Source organism: Oncorhynchus keta, chromosome 4 (assembly GCF_023373465.1).
Source record: "Oncorhynchus keta strain PuntledgeMale-10-30-2019 chromosome 4, Oket_V2, whole genome shotgun sequence".
Classification (NCBI taxonomy): Eukaryota; Metazoa; Chordata; class Actinopteri; order Salmoniformes; family Salmonidae; genus Oncorhynchus; species Oncorhynchus keta.
In genome coordinates, this window is record NC_068424.1 from 66,072,914 (window position 1) to 66,087,093 (window position 14,180).

The 14,180-nt window shown below is 40.3% G+C and overlaps 1 protein-coding gene across 2 annotated transcripts in view; it reads right to left on the bottom strand.

Annotated features, from left to right (window-relative positions):
- Positions 1-8,612: 8,612 nt before the first annotated feature.
- The window catches only part of LOC118380877 (ras-related protein Rab-28-like), a 77,168-nt gene continuing 71,600 nt past the window's right edge, over positions 8,613-14,180 (bottom strand). For both annotated transcript variants that reach the window (XM_035767842.2, XM_035767852.2), the window contains one exon: positions 8,613-12,610. In XM_035767842.2, coding sequence (XP_035623735.1) covers positions 12,518-12,610 — 93 coding nt within the window. In that variant the 3' untranslated portion in view covers positions 8,613-12,517. The remainder of the gene's footprint in view (positions 12,611-14,180) is intronic.

Below are 14,180 nucleotides of genomic sequence, written 5' to 3' on the forward strand. Positions count from 1 at the left end.
CTGGAAATTTAAGAGTGCAGGCCACAAAGGACTGTGTAAGCCATCTCACCTCCTCTCTCAGTACAGTAATTAACCTGCCTCTCACCTTCCTGTCCAGCAGCACCCACAGAACACCCAGATAATCACCAGACACTTCACACAACAGCCTCCGCACGGGAACTTGACCATTGGGCCTCTTTTGTGCTCTTTTCTCTACACTACTTCTCTTTCCAAATTAGGACGGACTGCCAGTAGCTGCCTCAAAGACATGCAAAGTTAACACCTTGTGTAGTTTGTTTAAAGGCTCTGTGTCTGGTTAGACATGCTTATTTTATAACACTGAATTGATATTATTTTATATTTCAGAATGTGGAGAGAGAGAAATGTTCAAGCTACATAAATGATGGACTGCACTTTCACTCCAGACACAGACTACTTTAAAAGTAAGAAAACATTAAAGAGTTATTAACTTTTAGTGACCTACACTTTCAATTTAGGTAAAGAAATATGACTATGCTAAACATCCAATACAAATCATGAGTCCTTCGCTGGCTCGTGTCACTACAAAAGCAGGTCCTAAATCAAATAGGAACAAGTTTGTGTTGTTCTTAGCATGGTCAAGCTCTCCAGAAACTCTCCAAATCGACCAAACAAGTTCCAGCGAGAACGTTCAGAGCCAGCATTGTTTCCACCAATGATTTCCTTCACTCCCCCTGATGACCTCAGAGAATGCTGGTTTTGATTAACAGTGCTTGGTACCAAAAGTTAGACTGGAAGGTCTATGAATCTTGCAGGTGCAGACTGGGAGCAAATATCGTCCCGAGCATTTCTTACACAATGGCCTACCAGTGGCAAATGGGCCGGTCCACTATTTTGTACTGCTGTATGTGAAATGGGACAGCAGCCCATTAGTCAAAATGTTATGATGATTATTCTCTCATAAAAACATTTAACAAAAAAAAATGTTCAGTCAATGTACAAATCACAGTGGAGTGGAAGAACATTTCCAATTAACCAATGATATTTTCATTCAGTAGTTTCAAAACGTTTTTGTGAATAAGTATTGTATTTGTCATGCTGACACTAGCTTTTGTTCATTGATACAACAGTTTTTTTTAAAGTTAAATATCTGTCCCATGGCATAACATACTGCCAGAGTATACCATTGTAACAGCATAAATCCTCGGTGTACCCTATTTTACTAAAGCATTCCCAGAAATCACCTGAATGCAAACTCATACTCTATTTGTTTCATTATAGGGAGTGGGATGGTACAGACAGACCACACATTTCAGTGGTTTAAGAGCTTGTCCCATGAGGGAAACGGATACCCACTCCCCGTCACTCATTGATGTCAACGCTGGAGATTTGGCTTTGACATGATGTCTTCTTAATATTCTATTCTTTCTCCTCCTTTGAGGAGGCCACAGATGGGAATAGCCAGACTCTGCAGTGGGTGTGTCCCAAATGCCTGGCTCTGGTCAAAGGTAGTGCACTATATAGGGAATAGGGTGCCATTTGGGATGCATCCATGCATAGTAGACTACACCACGCCAAATGATTTTTCCAGTAAGTGAGTTATAATGTGGAGCGAATGTTCCACCCTGTCACAAGTGAAATGGGACGTATTTGAGGTGCCAGCGAACATGGAATTAGCATACTTGTGCGAATCTGTAAAAGGTTATGCCCTCAGTAATAAGTAGTATTATTCAATTCTGTTTGGTCAGGACAATATTTTCCCCATGAAACCATAAGGTTATCTTACTGAAGTGTTTTATTCCCAGAACAAAATGTGAGGGAACACCACAGCATGCTATTCTCAGATTCTTCTCTGCAAAGAAAACGCTTCAACATCTCCTAAGTACGCTTTTGAAGAAATACAAAGCTCCTTCTATGGATAAATAGTATTTTCAGTTTTTTAATGAATAGCACTTAAATGCACTGAATGGCTCATGTATCATGTTTGGGATCCACAGTATTTGGGGGAACAATACAAATTAATGACAGAGCAAAAGAGCCTTGAAATCTGCCTCACTCTTGACACTCACTTTTTTGTGTGTTTCTGTGAGGATGGAACATCCAAGAAGTGACATCCAACTTGGGTGCCAGCCAGCAACTGTCTAAATGGTTCAGACACACTGGCTTGGATTCAGGTGCCGAAGAAACACTCATTAAAAAAATATCATTGTGGGTCTGTCGAAAGGAGGAGATATTTATCAAACACAGGATTTCCACAGGCCTCTTATCTCCACAGGCCTCTTATCTCCACAGGCCTCTTATCTCCACAGGCCTCTTATCTCCACAGGCCTCTTATCCCCACAGGACTCTTATCCCCACAGGAATCTTATCACCACAGGAATCTTATCACCACAGGACTCTTATCCCCACAGGACTCTTATCACCACAGGACTCTTATCACCACAGGACTCTTATCCCCACAGGACTCTTATCCCCACAGGACTCTTATCACCACAGGACTCTTATCACCACAGGACTCTTATCACCACAGGACTCTTATCCCACATTTACATTTACATTTAAGTCATTTAGCAGACGCTCTTATCACCGCAGGACTCTTATCACCACAGGACTCGTATCACCACAGGACTCTTATCCCCACAGGCCTCTTATCCCCACAGGACTCTTATCTCCAAAGGCCTCTTATCCCCACAGGACTCTTATCACCACAGAAAGGGATATGTTCATTAATCACTGACCGCTAGGGGGCAGTTTCAGCAGTGTCTTTGTGTTGAGTCCCTTTCTCTTTAACACACACACACACACACACACACACACACACACACACACACACACACACACACACACACACACACACACACACACACACACACACACACACACACACACACACAGTATCAGCCTAAAGTTTGGACACCTACTCATTCAAGCTTTTTTCTTTATTTTTTACTATTTTCTACACTGTGGAATAAAAGCGAAGACACCAAAACTATGAAATAACACATATGGAATCATGTAGTAACCAAAAAAGTGTTAAACAAATCAAAATAGATTATATACGTATTTGAGATTATTCAAAGTAGTCACCCTTTGCCTTGATGACAGCTTTGCACGCTCTTGGCATTCTCTCAACCAGCTTCATGAGGTAGTCACCTGGAACGCATTTAAATTAACAGGTGTGTCTTTTTAAAAGTTAATTTGTCTAATTTGTTCCCTCCTTAATGCGTTTGAACCAATCAGTTGTGTTGTGACAAGGTAGGGGTGATATACAGACATTAGCCTATTTGGAAAACGACCAAGTCCATCATTACTTTAAGAATTCTTCAAGTGCAGTCGCAAAAACCATCAAGCGCTATGATGAAACTGGCTGTTAGGACCGCCACAGGAAAGGAAGACACAGAGTTACCTCTGCTGCAGAGGATACATTCATTAGTTACCAGCCTCAGAAATTGCAGTCCAAATAAATGCTTCACAGAGTTCAAGTAACAGACACATCTCAACAACCACTGTTCAGAGGAGACTGCATGAATCAGGCCTTCATGGTCAAATTGATGCAAAGAAACCACTACTAAAGGACACCAATAACAAGAAGAGACTTGCTTGGGCCAACAAACACGAGCAATGGACATTAGACCGGTGGAAATCTGTCCATTGGTCTGATGAGTCCAAATTTGAGATTTTTGGTTCCAACTGCCGTGACTTTGTGAGACAGAGTAGATGAACGGATGATCTCTTCCCACAGTGAATCATGGAGGAGGAGGTGTGACGGTGCTTTTCTGGTGACACTGTCTGTGATTTATTTAGAATTCAAGACACACTTAACCAGCATGCCTACCACAGCATTCTGCAGCGATACTCCATCCCATCTGATTTGCGCTTAGTGGGACTATCATTTGTTTTTCAACAGGACAATGACACAAAACACAGCTCCAGGCACTGTAAGGGCTATTTGACCAAGGAGATTGATAGTGCTGCATCAGATGACCTGGTCTCCACAATCCCCCGACCTCAACCCAATTGAGATGGTTTAGGATGAGTTGGACCACAGAGTGAAGGAAAAACAGCCAACAAGTGCTCAGTATACAGTGGGGCAAAAAAGTATTTATTCAGCCACCAATTGTGCAAGTTCTCCCACTTAAAAAGATGAGAGGCCTGTAATTTTCATGATAGGTACACTTCAAATATAACAGACAAAATAAGGGAAAAAAATCCGGAAAATCACATTGTAGGATTTTTTAATGAATTTATTTGCAAATTATAGTGGAAACCAAGTATTTGGTCAATAACAAAAGTTTATCTCAATACTTTGTTATATACCATTTGTTGGCAAGGTTTTCACACACTGTTGCTGGTATTTTGGCCCATTCCTCCATGCAGATCTCCTCTAGAGCAGTGATGTTTTGGGGCTGTTGCTGGGCAACACAGACTTTCAACTCCCTCCAAAGATTTTCTATGGGGTTGAGATCTGGAGACTGGCTAGGTCACTCCAGGACCTTGAAATGCTTCTTACAAAGCCACTCCTTCGTTGCCCGGGCGGTGTGTTTGGGATCATTGTCATGCTGAAAGACCCAGCCACGTTTCATCGTCAATGCCCTTGCTGATGGAAGGAGGTTTTCACTCAAAATCTCACGATACATGGCCCCATTCATTCTTTCCTTTACACGGATCAGTCGTCCTGGTCCCTTTGCAGAAAAACAGCCCCAAAGCATGAGGTTTCCACCCCCATGCTTCACAGTAGGTATGGTGTTCTTTGGATGCAACTCAGCATTATTTCTTGCACAATTGGTGGCTGACTAAATACTTTTTGCCCCACTGTATGTGGGAACTCCTTCAACCATGAAGCTGGTTTGAGCGAATGCCAAGAGTGTGCAAAGCTGACATCAAGGCAAAGGGTGGCTACTTTGAAGAATCTAACATATTAAATATATATTGTTATATTGTTTAACACTTTTTTGGTTACTACATGATCCCATATTTGTTATTTCATAGTGTTGACGTCTTTACTATTATTCTACAATGTAAAGATTTGTCAAAATAAACAAAAACCCTTGAATGAGTAGGTGTGTCCAAACTTTTGGCTGGTACTGTACATACTATCAGAAACAAATATTTATGTACATTAAGTGATCTCAGAATCAGAAAATAAGTTGACATTATTGTGAAATATGGTAAGTGGGTGAGTGAGTACTATAGAAAGGGAGACTTTCAGTCGTCTGTCCCTGTATGTGCTTTTCCTGTCTGGTCCTTTCACCAGACCACCTGACTATAAATAAGACCGTTAAGATTGCCCACATCCTTGCCCCTAAAATAAATCCTCCACTATATGGCCAGAGCAGAAACCCGGCACCTATGAGGGACCGTGCAGTCTGACAGAGCGAGCCAAATAAGAGGCGCATTATCCACAGCATAGTTCCTCTGCACACACACACACACCACACACACACACAGAGCATTGCAGGAGGGGCGATCCCCTACTTGCATGGGAACTTAGTTCTGGCTCACCTCAAGGCGCTGGTTGTGGGTGCCAGTAATGTCCTCTCTGGGCCCTGACCTGCCTTGCCTGTCACACTCCCCTTCCTGCTGGCCCAGTGTACTGTAACAGAGTAGCACAGAATGGGAGCCAGTGTGGGGATCTGGGGACTGCATCCAAAATGTTACCATTTTTCCTATATAGTGCACTACTTTTGACCAGGACCCATAGCGCTCTGGCGTGCCCTGGTCAAAAGTAGTGCACTATGTAGGGATTCGGGGCCATTTGGGATATAGCCCTAGAACTCATCAGAGGGGTTGACTCAGTCCTCCTTGCTCCCTCAACGCTGTGGGTCTGGCACACTGCACAGGTGGAAAACGGAAGACAGTGAGTGGCTAGTCATTAGGGTGTTGGCCGCTCTCTGCCCACTAACTTTATCCACAACCATAGCCTCTTACTTACTTGTCATGTGCGGTTTAAAAACTGTCATCGCAGAGTCTTACCAACGAGAAACATTCAGTGAAAGAGCAAAGGGGTGAAAGGGGAGGGGGGGGACTAGAGATATTAAAAACAGTCACGCTGCCTTGATGATGCCTACTGACTTTGAGATAACACAGGTCTGTACTCTGAGAACTGAGCTTCTAGCAGGCCTACATAATTATATGTGGAAAAAAAGATTCTCAGCAATGTGGAACAACTTGCCATTTAACTTGTTGTAGTTTAAAGGCCCAGTGCAGTCAAAAATAGGATTTTTCTGTTTTATCTATAGACTTCCACATTATGAGGTTGGAATAATACTGTGAAATGTGCAAATAATGATAATGCCCTTTTAGGTTAAGAGCTGTTTGAAAAGACCGCCTGAAATTTCAGTCTGTTTTGGTGGGATGGAGTTTTGGCCTGCCTGGTTACCAGACCAATAAGAGAGTTCCAAACCATTCTGCCAATAACCACTAGTTTTCAGTTTTCCACTCAGACCACTCCCGGATGATCTCAATTCTTACTTGAGAAATTGCTATTTGCTAAAACGTTAGTTTCTTTCTGACCATTTTCATTGAAAACAATCATAGTAAGGGCCATAATTGTTATCCAGAAATTATTTGATATTGAGATAAAAACAGATGCATTGGACCTTTAAACAACGCACAAGTCAATATGAACAGCATCCCATATTTATTTTTACAAATGTCCATTCACTTGCTCTTAAATTCACGCAATAGGCTACTTTCCTTTGGTAGCAAACTTTCCATTTGAAAAGAACATTCCCCATTTTAAGCATACAATCACTCATAATTAACAAACTCTCAGCTGAGAAACAGGAAGGCAAAATACTCAAACCCGCTTGCCAATCAATCTGTCAAAACCTTGCCCTTTTCCTCGCATTAATGTCCCCGGTATTATTATTTTTTCCCGTCTTTTTCGTGGAACTTCACTGTTGTTGAGTATTTAAACTGGAAACTATCTGCAGTTGTTTTCTTTTCTAAAACACCTGTCTAAACAGTGGAAAAGCCAAGGGTGAGTCTCGCCTGTCAGTGTTGGTGACAGCTCTTGACAAAAATTCAGTAGAGACAATCCTAAAGACGCCCACTCAAGCAAAACAATGCACGTGTGCTGGAATGACTCCAGCTGTGTCTGTTGCAAAGGCTCGCGTTTCTTCATGAGGTGAGGTAAATGTTTTGTTTAGCAACACAAAAAAATGCAACAGGTAAACTAAAAAAGGCAGTTTCCTCCTTTATATTTGTTTATTAAAGGACGCCTATCTTTGTTTTGTTCTTCTCTATGGTTTCCATCACCTTTAAATCTTTGTCTAAATAGGCCTACAGAAAGGTTTTCATGACCTTGACTCAGCAAAACAGTTACACCTGAAACCAAAACCCTCTTACAATTTTGTGAAGAGGACAAAAGACCTAACTATTTAAGTGATTAATTAATACAACGGCTGGCATTTGGAACATCTGTAGGACCCGTTTCAGTGCAGATTTAAGGAACAAAAGCCAGGTGCCTCATTAGCTTTTGGAGTCTTAACTCAGTCTGTATGGGGGGGGTTGCCTCCTATGCTTAAATTTCTCATGGATCCTTAATCTGCTATAGCTAGGTTACCTGACCTTCCATCTCACCAAGCTCCTCCGGTCTCATGGGGCCCCATTCTATTGGTTTGCATTGTCCCACCTGGGGTGAAAAATGGCACTGTGGCCTTGGGCCACTACACATCATTATACTGTGCATATCCATAGATGACAGTCCCTTTATTTCATGCTGAGGGGTATTACTCCGTAACTTCACTTTATCAGTTGCTCATTGTACACCTTTGGAATGGGAACAGCCAATGTTCCCTCTCATCTTACTATAAATTGGGATTTATTAAGAACATCAGGATCAGCACAACAGAATAGAGTCCATTAATTAATTAAGCAATAAGGCCTGAGGGAGTGTGGTATATGGCCAATATACTACAGCTAAGGGCTGTTCAAATGCACAACGCAGAATGCCTGGATACACCCCTTAGTCGTGGCATATTGGCCATATACCACACTCCCTCATGCCTTATTGCTTAATTAATTAATGGACTATTCTGTAGTGCTGAACCTGATGTTCTTAATAAATCCCAATTTATAATTAGAAGAGTAAAAATACCAGGGCTTTCAGTCAATCAGCATTCAGGGCTTGAACCACCCAATTTAAAATCTGTTTTAGATAATGGTGTTTTACAGGATAAATATGCACAAATTAAGCACATTGTGTGTCCAGACCAATGTACAGCAATATGTAGGAAAATCACATTGTGATCAGTCATCATCAGTCATGTCAATCCATTACAAGTGTGTGCGCCTGCATGACAGCGCACATGCACACACACACACAGGTAATGAAGCATACACTCACACTAACCTCACAAACTAATATAATTATTTCCTGAAATCCACCTAGGAAACTATATGCACCAGTAATAATATATAAACTATTGCACTTTTGTTTATATACAAACACTATGTCTGTACCACTTTTGAATGTTCATTAAAACAACCATTTTCTAAGTCTACAGAGGATATACCATTATTTTTCATACTTAACTCTTAGATTGTGTTTATGACACAAAGGCAATTACATCCAACAAGAGGAGTTCTTGTCATCTCACTGAAATGAGAACAGCATTTTATAAATAAGATCTTCCACAAAACAATGCAGATGATTTACAAATATATAATTTACACAAGGCGAACACCATGGTTTACAGAGTAAAATCCAACCATGTCCTGTCATGTATTTTCTGTTGTACTACAAATACAAATGTTGACATTCTCTGTGTGCAAGTACAACATAGCGGTCGAAGAAAACATTTTGACAAATACAAACTACAAGACAAAGCAGGGACGAGTACAAACACATGCCTATAATGTATGTATGTATACACTCTTAGAAATAAGGGTTCCAAAAAATGGTTTGGCTGTCCCCATGAGGGAACCGTGGAAAGGGTTCTACATGGAACCCAACATATTTATTGAAACGGTTCTCCCATGGGAACAGACAAAGAACCCTTTTAGGTTATAGATATAACATATTTCTATACGAGTGTAAGTTGGCTGTTATTCAGCTTGTTTGGACAAGATGAAGATCCTATGAAGACATTTCACGTGTCAAAGCAGTTCTTCATGGCAGTCTTTTCTGTTCTACAACAGACAGTTGAGTAAGGCTATAAACATACAGCTAAGATTAATTATCATACCTTTAAGCTGATCCAGTTCAGATTAAATTTTTTATCCATTGTCAAGGTTAAAAATAGCAACAGAATTGTTCTATGCCAAATATATTTCAACTAGCACTACATAGGTTTTCCACAAAAATACGGTCTTGATATGAATCACATGAAACCGAATGATGCTTCAATTAAAGATGTTATCAACACAAAAATATAAAATCAGGAAAAGAGATACTTTTTGGGTAATTGGTCAATTTCACAAATGTAGAGAGGCAGAAAAACTGAAATTCCTGATTGATCAGGTTAAATCAAAGTTTATTTTTTCTAACTAACATCTGTTATTAATGTTATTATTACGTCTTGAAAGTAGTGGGAAATCACAGTTGTTCAAGCAAGCTGCTAATTGGCAAGTGAAATAAAACTAGTTTCCATTGACTACAGTGCCTAAACATCTAAACCTTTCCATTTAGAAGGGCACTGTGTGGAGCACTAAGAATGCAGAAGCTATATTTTATAGTGACATATTCCTTGAGCACACTCTAAATAAAGCCAGCGGTTCATTTTACATTCAGCACATTGTTTTTACAGATGTTGGATCTTACTTTGAACAGTATTGTCGTAGCAAAATAATCCTGCAGCAACAGGATTTGAAAGTTTTCCATAATGTTGCTTGATCGGTGGTTGGGCAAAACGAGGCTACACGAAAAATGCAAAACTGCTAATATAACTGTGTGTTGGTGTGAGTTTTCAGTGAATTTATGTAAATCACAAAGCTCATCTGCATTTCCTGCGGCGCAGAAAAATTCTCATCAACAAATGAGTGATCAAATCAAGATAATAAACCGGGTAGTTCGGCTCCTGGATGCTGATTGGCTGAAAGCCGTGGTATATTTAAGTAATGATGCCCGAGAAGCCGGTGTTTGGAGGATATATTGACACGGGTGTTGCTAGGCCCGAGACAAAGTCAATATATCCTCCAAACACCGGCTTCGAGGTCATTATCGAGTCTATACAACGGGTTACCAACATGTTCAAATAACGATTTACATATTTTCATTAAAAACGTTCTTTTCATAAATGTATTCATACTATTTAATCCTTCCACCTGATATAGTCCCGACATAAATCTAGGGTTACTACCCAAGCCGGTTGTTCGTTCTATTGGTTCAGTTGCCAGAGACGCGATCCAGTCGTTCAGTGTTTTTGTTCTGTATCTATTGGCACGACCCAGTCGTTCGTTCCTAAATGGTCCATTGCCATACTGCCTGGCAACGTTCTTATCCCTTGCTTGCTAGCTAGCCAACTATGACTAACTTACAGTCAGAATAACAGTAAAGTAGCTGCAATTGCATAAGCAGTTTTCTAGTGACATTTATTTGGATACATCAATAATAAGGAGCAAATGATGTGCGATTTCACCTGGCATAGAAAATGTGCTCCCTCGTCAGGACACTGTTGTTCAGAGGAGCTAGCCAACAACACAGCTAACACAATCACTTCACACTGAAGCTGGAAAGACTGCAAACTAGCTGAACTTAGTTTTGTTTGAACTTTTTTCAATTTACATTTATTTGTACATATCCATAAAAAGGATGCGAGCTGATTCATGACTGTGACTGACTAAGAAACACTGCCTGCCGGTCTCATCCAAACACATTCAATATTATGGGACAGCTGGAGATTGAATTTGATATTGAAACAATGTTGCAAATGTCAGAGAGACAGATAGCAAGGTTTACAGTATACAAATCTCTGCTGTTGAAAATCAAATGTTAGTCTAAAAGAAATTATGTCTGTATGTTTTTTAATAGTGGAGCTCAAGTTTATAAATTGCTTGGCTAGGCTGATGAGAAAGTGGATTGTGCAGTCAGATGGAACAGAGTAAATAGGCATGTTAATGTCATAGATTTAGCCGGTGGTAACTTGTGGAATAGACACCGGCTGGAATGCGGTTTTAACCAATCAGCATCCATGATTAGACTCACATGTTGTATAACAGACCATATAAACTGGGTGGTTTGAGCTCTGAAAGCTGATTGGCTGAAAGATGTGGTGTATCAGACCATGTACCACAGGTATGATAAAACATTTGTTTTTACTGTTCTAATTACTTTGGTAACCAGTTTATAAAAGCAATAAGGCACCTCTGGGTTTGTGGTATATGGCCAATATAACACAGCTAAGGGCTGTAGCCAGGCACTCAGAGTTGCATTGTGCATGCATTGTGCATAAGAACAGACATTAGCCGTGGTATATTGGCCATATACCACACCCCATAGGGCCTGATTGCTTAATCGTACATCTGTATACCAATGAAGCAGCCCCTTCTTTCTTCACCACTCTCTGCCCCCAAATAGCTCCTTGCCCCACCAACCTACCCAGGCTCATCCCACCACTCCTGTTTCAGCACTGGGAGCTGTGGGAGAGGGGGTAGTGGGAGGTGTGGACAGTACCACAGAGCGATAGAACTAATCCTGATATTTAGCATACAGATATCGGACCTTAATTTGCGCCAGTTTCACACAGCAGGAAAATAATCCTGCAGCAACAGGAATTGTTATGCGATTATAATTAATGGACATTATTTGTAGGGGTTGATACATTTTCCGTTATGGCAAAGTAAGTCTGAAAGTGGAAAATACTAGCTTTAGAAGCCTTTTTAAATGTCGAAAACACTACAAGTTTGCAGGAAAGTTCCTGCAACAGGATGATCAAATTAAGATATGGCATCTGTATACACAACAGCAGAGGGAAAACACATTCTATCATTAAAAATACATTTTGGAAAACAGTGGTTTATGTATATTTTTCTGTTATAGAAACCAACTTATCATATCTATATACAATCAAATGGTCCTTTAAAGAATAATTGACAATGAAGATAGTAGAAAAAAAGATGTCAAAATAGTAACAGTTTGTCAAAAATAAAATAAACACTGACAAATGTGTTTAAACTGCTGAGGTCCCATTTCCTTTCATAATAACTTTCAACAGGTGTCTGCTGTAGCCAAAGCTGGTCACTACTCAACAAATAATTCAAGAAAATATATTAAATACTGAAACCAGGAATATACTGTGGGGTCGCTGTAAATTTACATACTGTACATACAGAGAGATTCTCATATAGAAATCTTAAAATATGCCGCACTTGGTCCGATGACCCTAAAAACCTATAAAAAAAGGAAATACTGTATTACAGCCTTTCTGAAGACTTGTGCGTTGAGAGAGCAAAGGGAGGAATCAGTGTGTGTGTGTGTTCAGCAGAAAGAAACAGGCCAGCTCAATTCTCCTGCTCTGGCTATGGGCCAGTGTGTTGGGGCAGCCTGCTGGTCAGAGGCCCTCACTGCTGTATTCAGCTTGTGGAGGGGCAAGAGGGAAGGTGGGGGGAGAGGGGGTCACTGCACCACACAAATGGAGCTGCGCGGGGGGTTGACTGTCCTCGCCACAGGCTCTTGACTGTAGTTCACGATATCTGCCTTCACCACACACTATGGAAACACACAGACATAAAGACAGACATAAACAAAGGCAAAACATGAGAAAGTTGCCTCCATACTAGAAAATCCATCTGATTTATTCACAAATTACCCAATTTAAGATTAAATTACCTAAATGATACTACTAAATATTTTTCATTTGTTCTGGCATAGTCCAGAAATCTATATGGACAACTTAAAGCAGACCCCAGGTCTTCCTTCCCAGGCCCCAGAGCTTACTTGTATAATTCAAATGTATTAAATTTGTCCGATTCAGAAAAACATGTAAACTGAAGTATGGAAGCTAATGGATGAATGTTGTGGTAAAAATAAAGATGGAAAATCTTCTCTACAGTAAAGATCTGATCTACAGTAAATACAGTAATACACTTGAAGTCGTAAGTTCACATACACTTTAGGTTGGAGTCATTAAAACTAATTTTTCAACAACCACACATTTCTTGGTAACAAACTATAGGTTTGTCAAGTTGGTTAGGACATCTGCTTTGTGCACGACAAGTCATTTTTCCAACAATTGTTTACAGACAGATTATTTAACTTATAATTCAAAGTATACCAATTCTAGTGGGTTACATATACTAAGTTGACTGTGCCTTTAAACAGCTTGGAAAATTCCAGAAAATTATGCTAATTGTCGGAAGTTTACTTACAGCTTACCCAAATAAATTCCTGACATTTAATCCTAGTAAAAATTGTCTTAGTTCAGTTAAGATCAAAACTTTATTTTAAGAATGTGAAATGTCAGAATAATAGCAGAGAGAATTATTTATTTCTTTCATCACATTCCCAGTGGGTCAGAATTTACATACACTCAATTAGTATTTGGTAGCATTGCCTTTAAATTATTTAACATGGGTCGAACATTTTGAGTAGCCTTCCACAAGTTTCCCACATTATATTGGGTGAATTTTACTTTGCTTTAACTTCCTGACTGATGTTGCTTCTTGCGATGTTGCTTCAATATATCCACATAATTTTCCTCCCTCATGCTGCCATCTATTTTGTGAAGTACACCAGACCCTCCTGCAGCAAAGCGCCCCCAAAATATGATGCGGCCACCCCCGCGCTTCCCGGTAGGGATGGTGTTCTTCAGCTTGCAAGCGTCCCCATTTTTCCTCCAAACGTAACGATGATCATTATGGCCAAACAGTTCTATTTTTGTTTCATCAGACCAGATGATATTTCTCCAAAAAGTATGATCTTTGTCACCATGTGCAGTTGCAAACCATAGTCTGGCTTTTTTATGGCGGTTTTGGAGCAGTGGCTTCTTCCTTGCTGAGCGGCCTTTCAGGTTATGCCGATATAGGACTCGTTTTACTGTGGATATAGATACTTTTGTACCCGTCTCCTCCAGCATCTTCACAAGGTCCTTTGCTTTTGTTCTGGGATTGATTTGCACTTTTCGCACCAAAGTACATTAATCTCTAGGAGACCGAATGAGTCTCTTTCCTAAGCGGTATGATGGCTGCGTGGTCACATGGTACTTGCATACTATTGTTTGTACAGATGATAGTGGTACCTTCAGGCATTTGGAAATTGCTCCCAAGGATGAACCAGACTT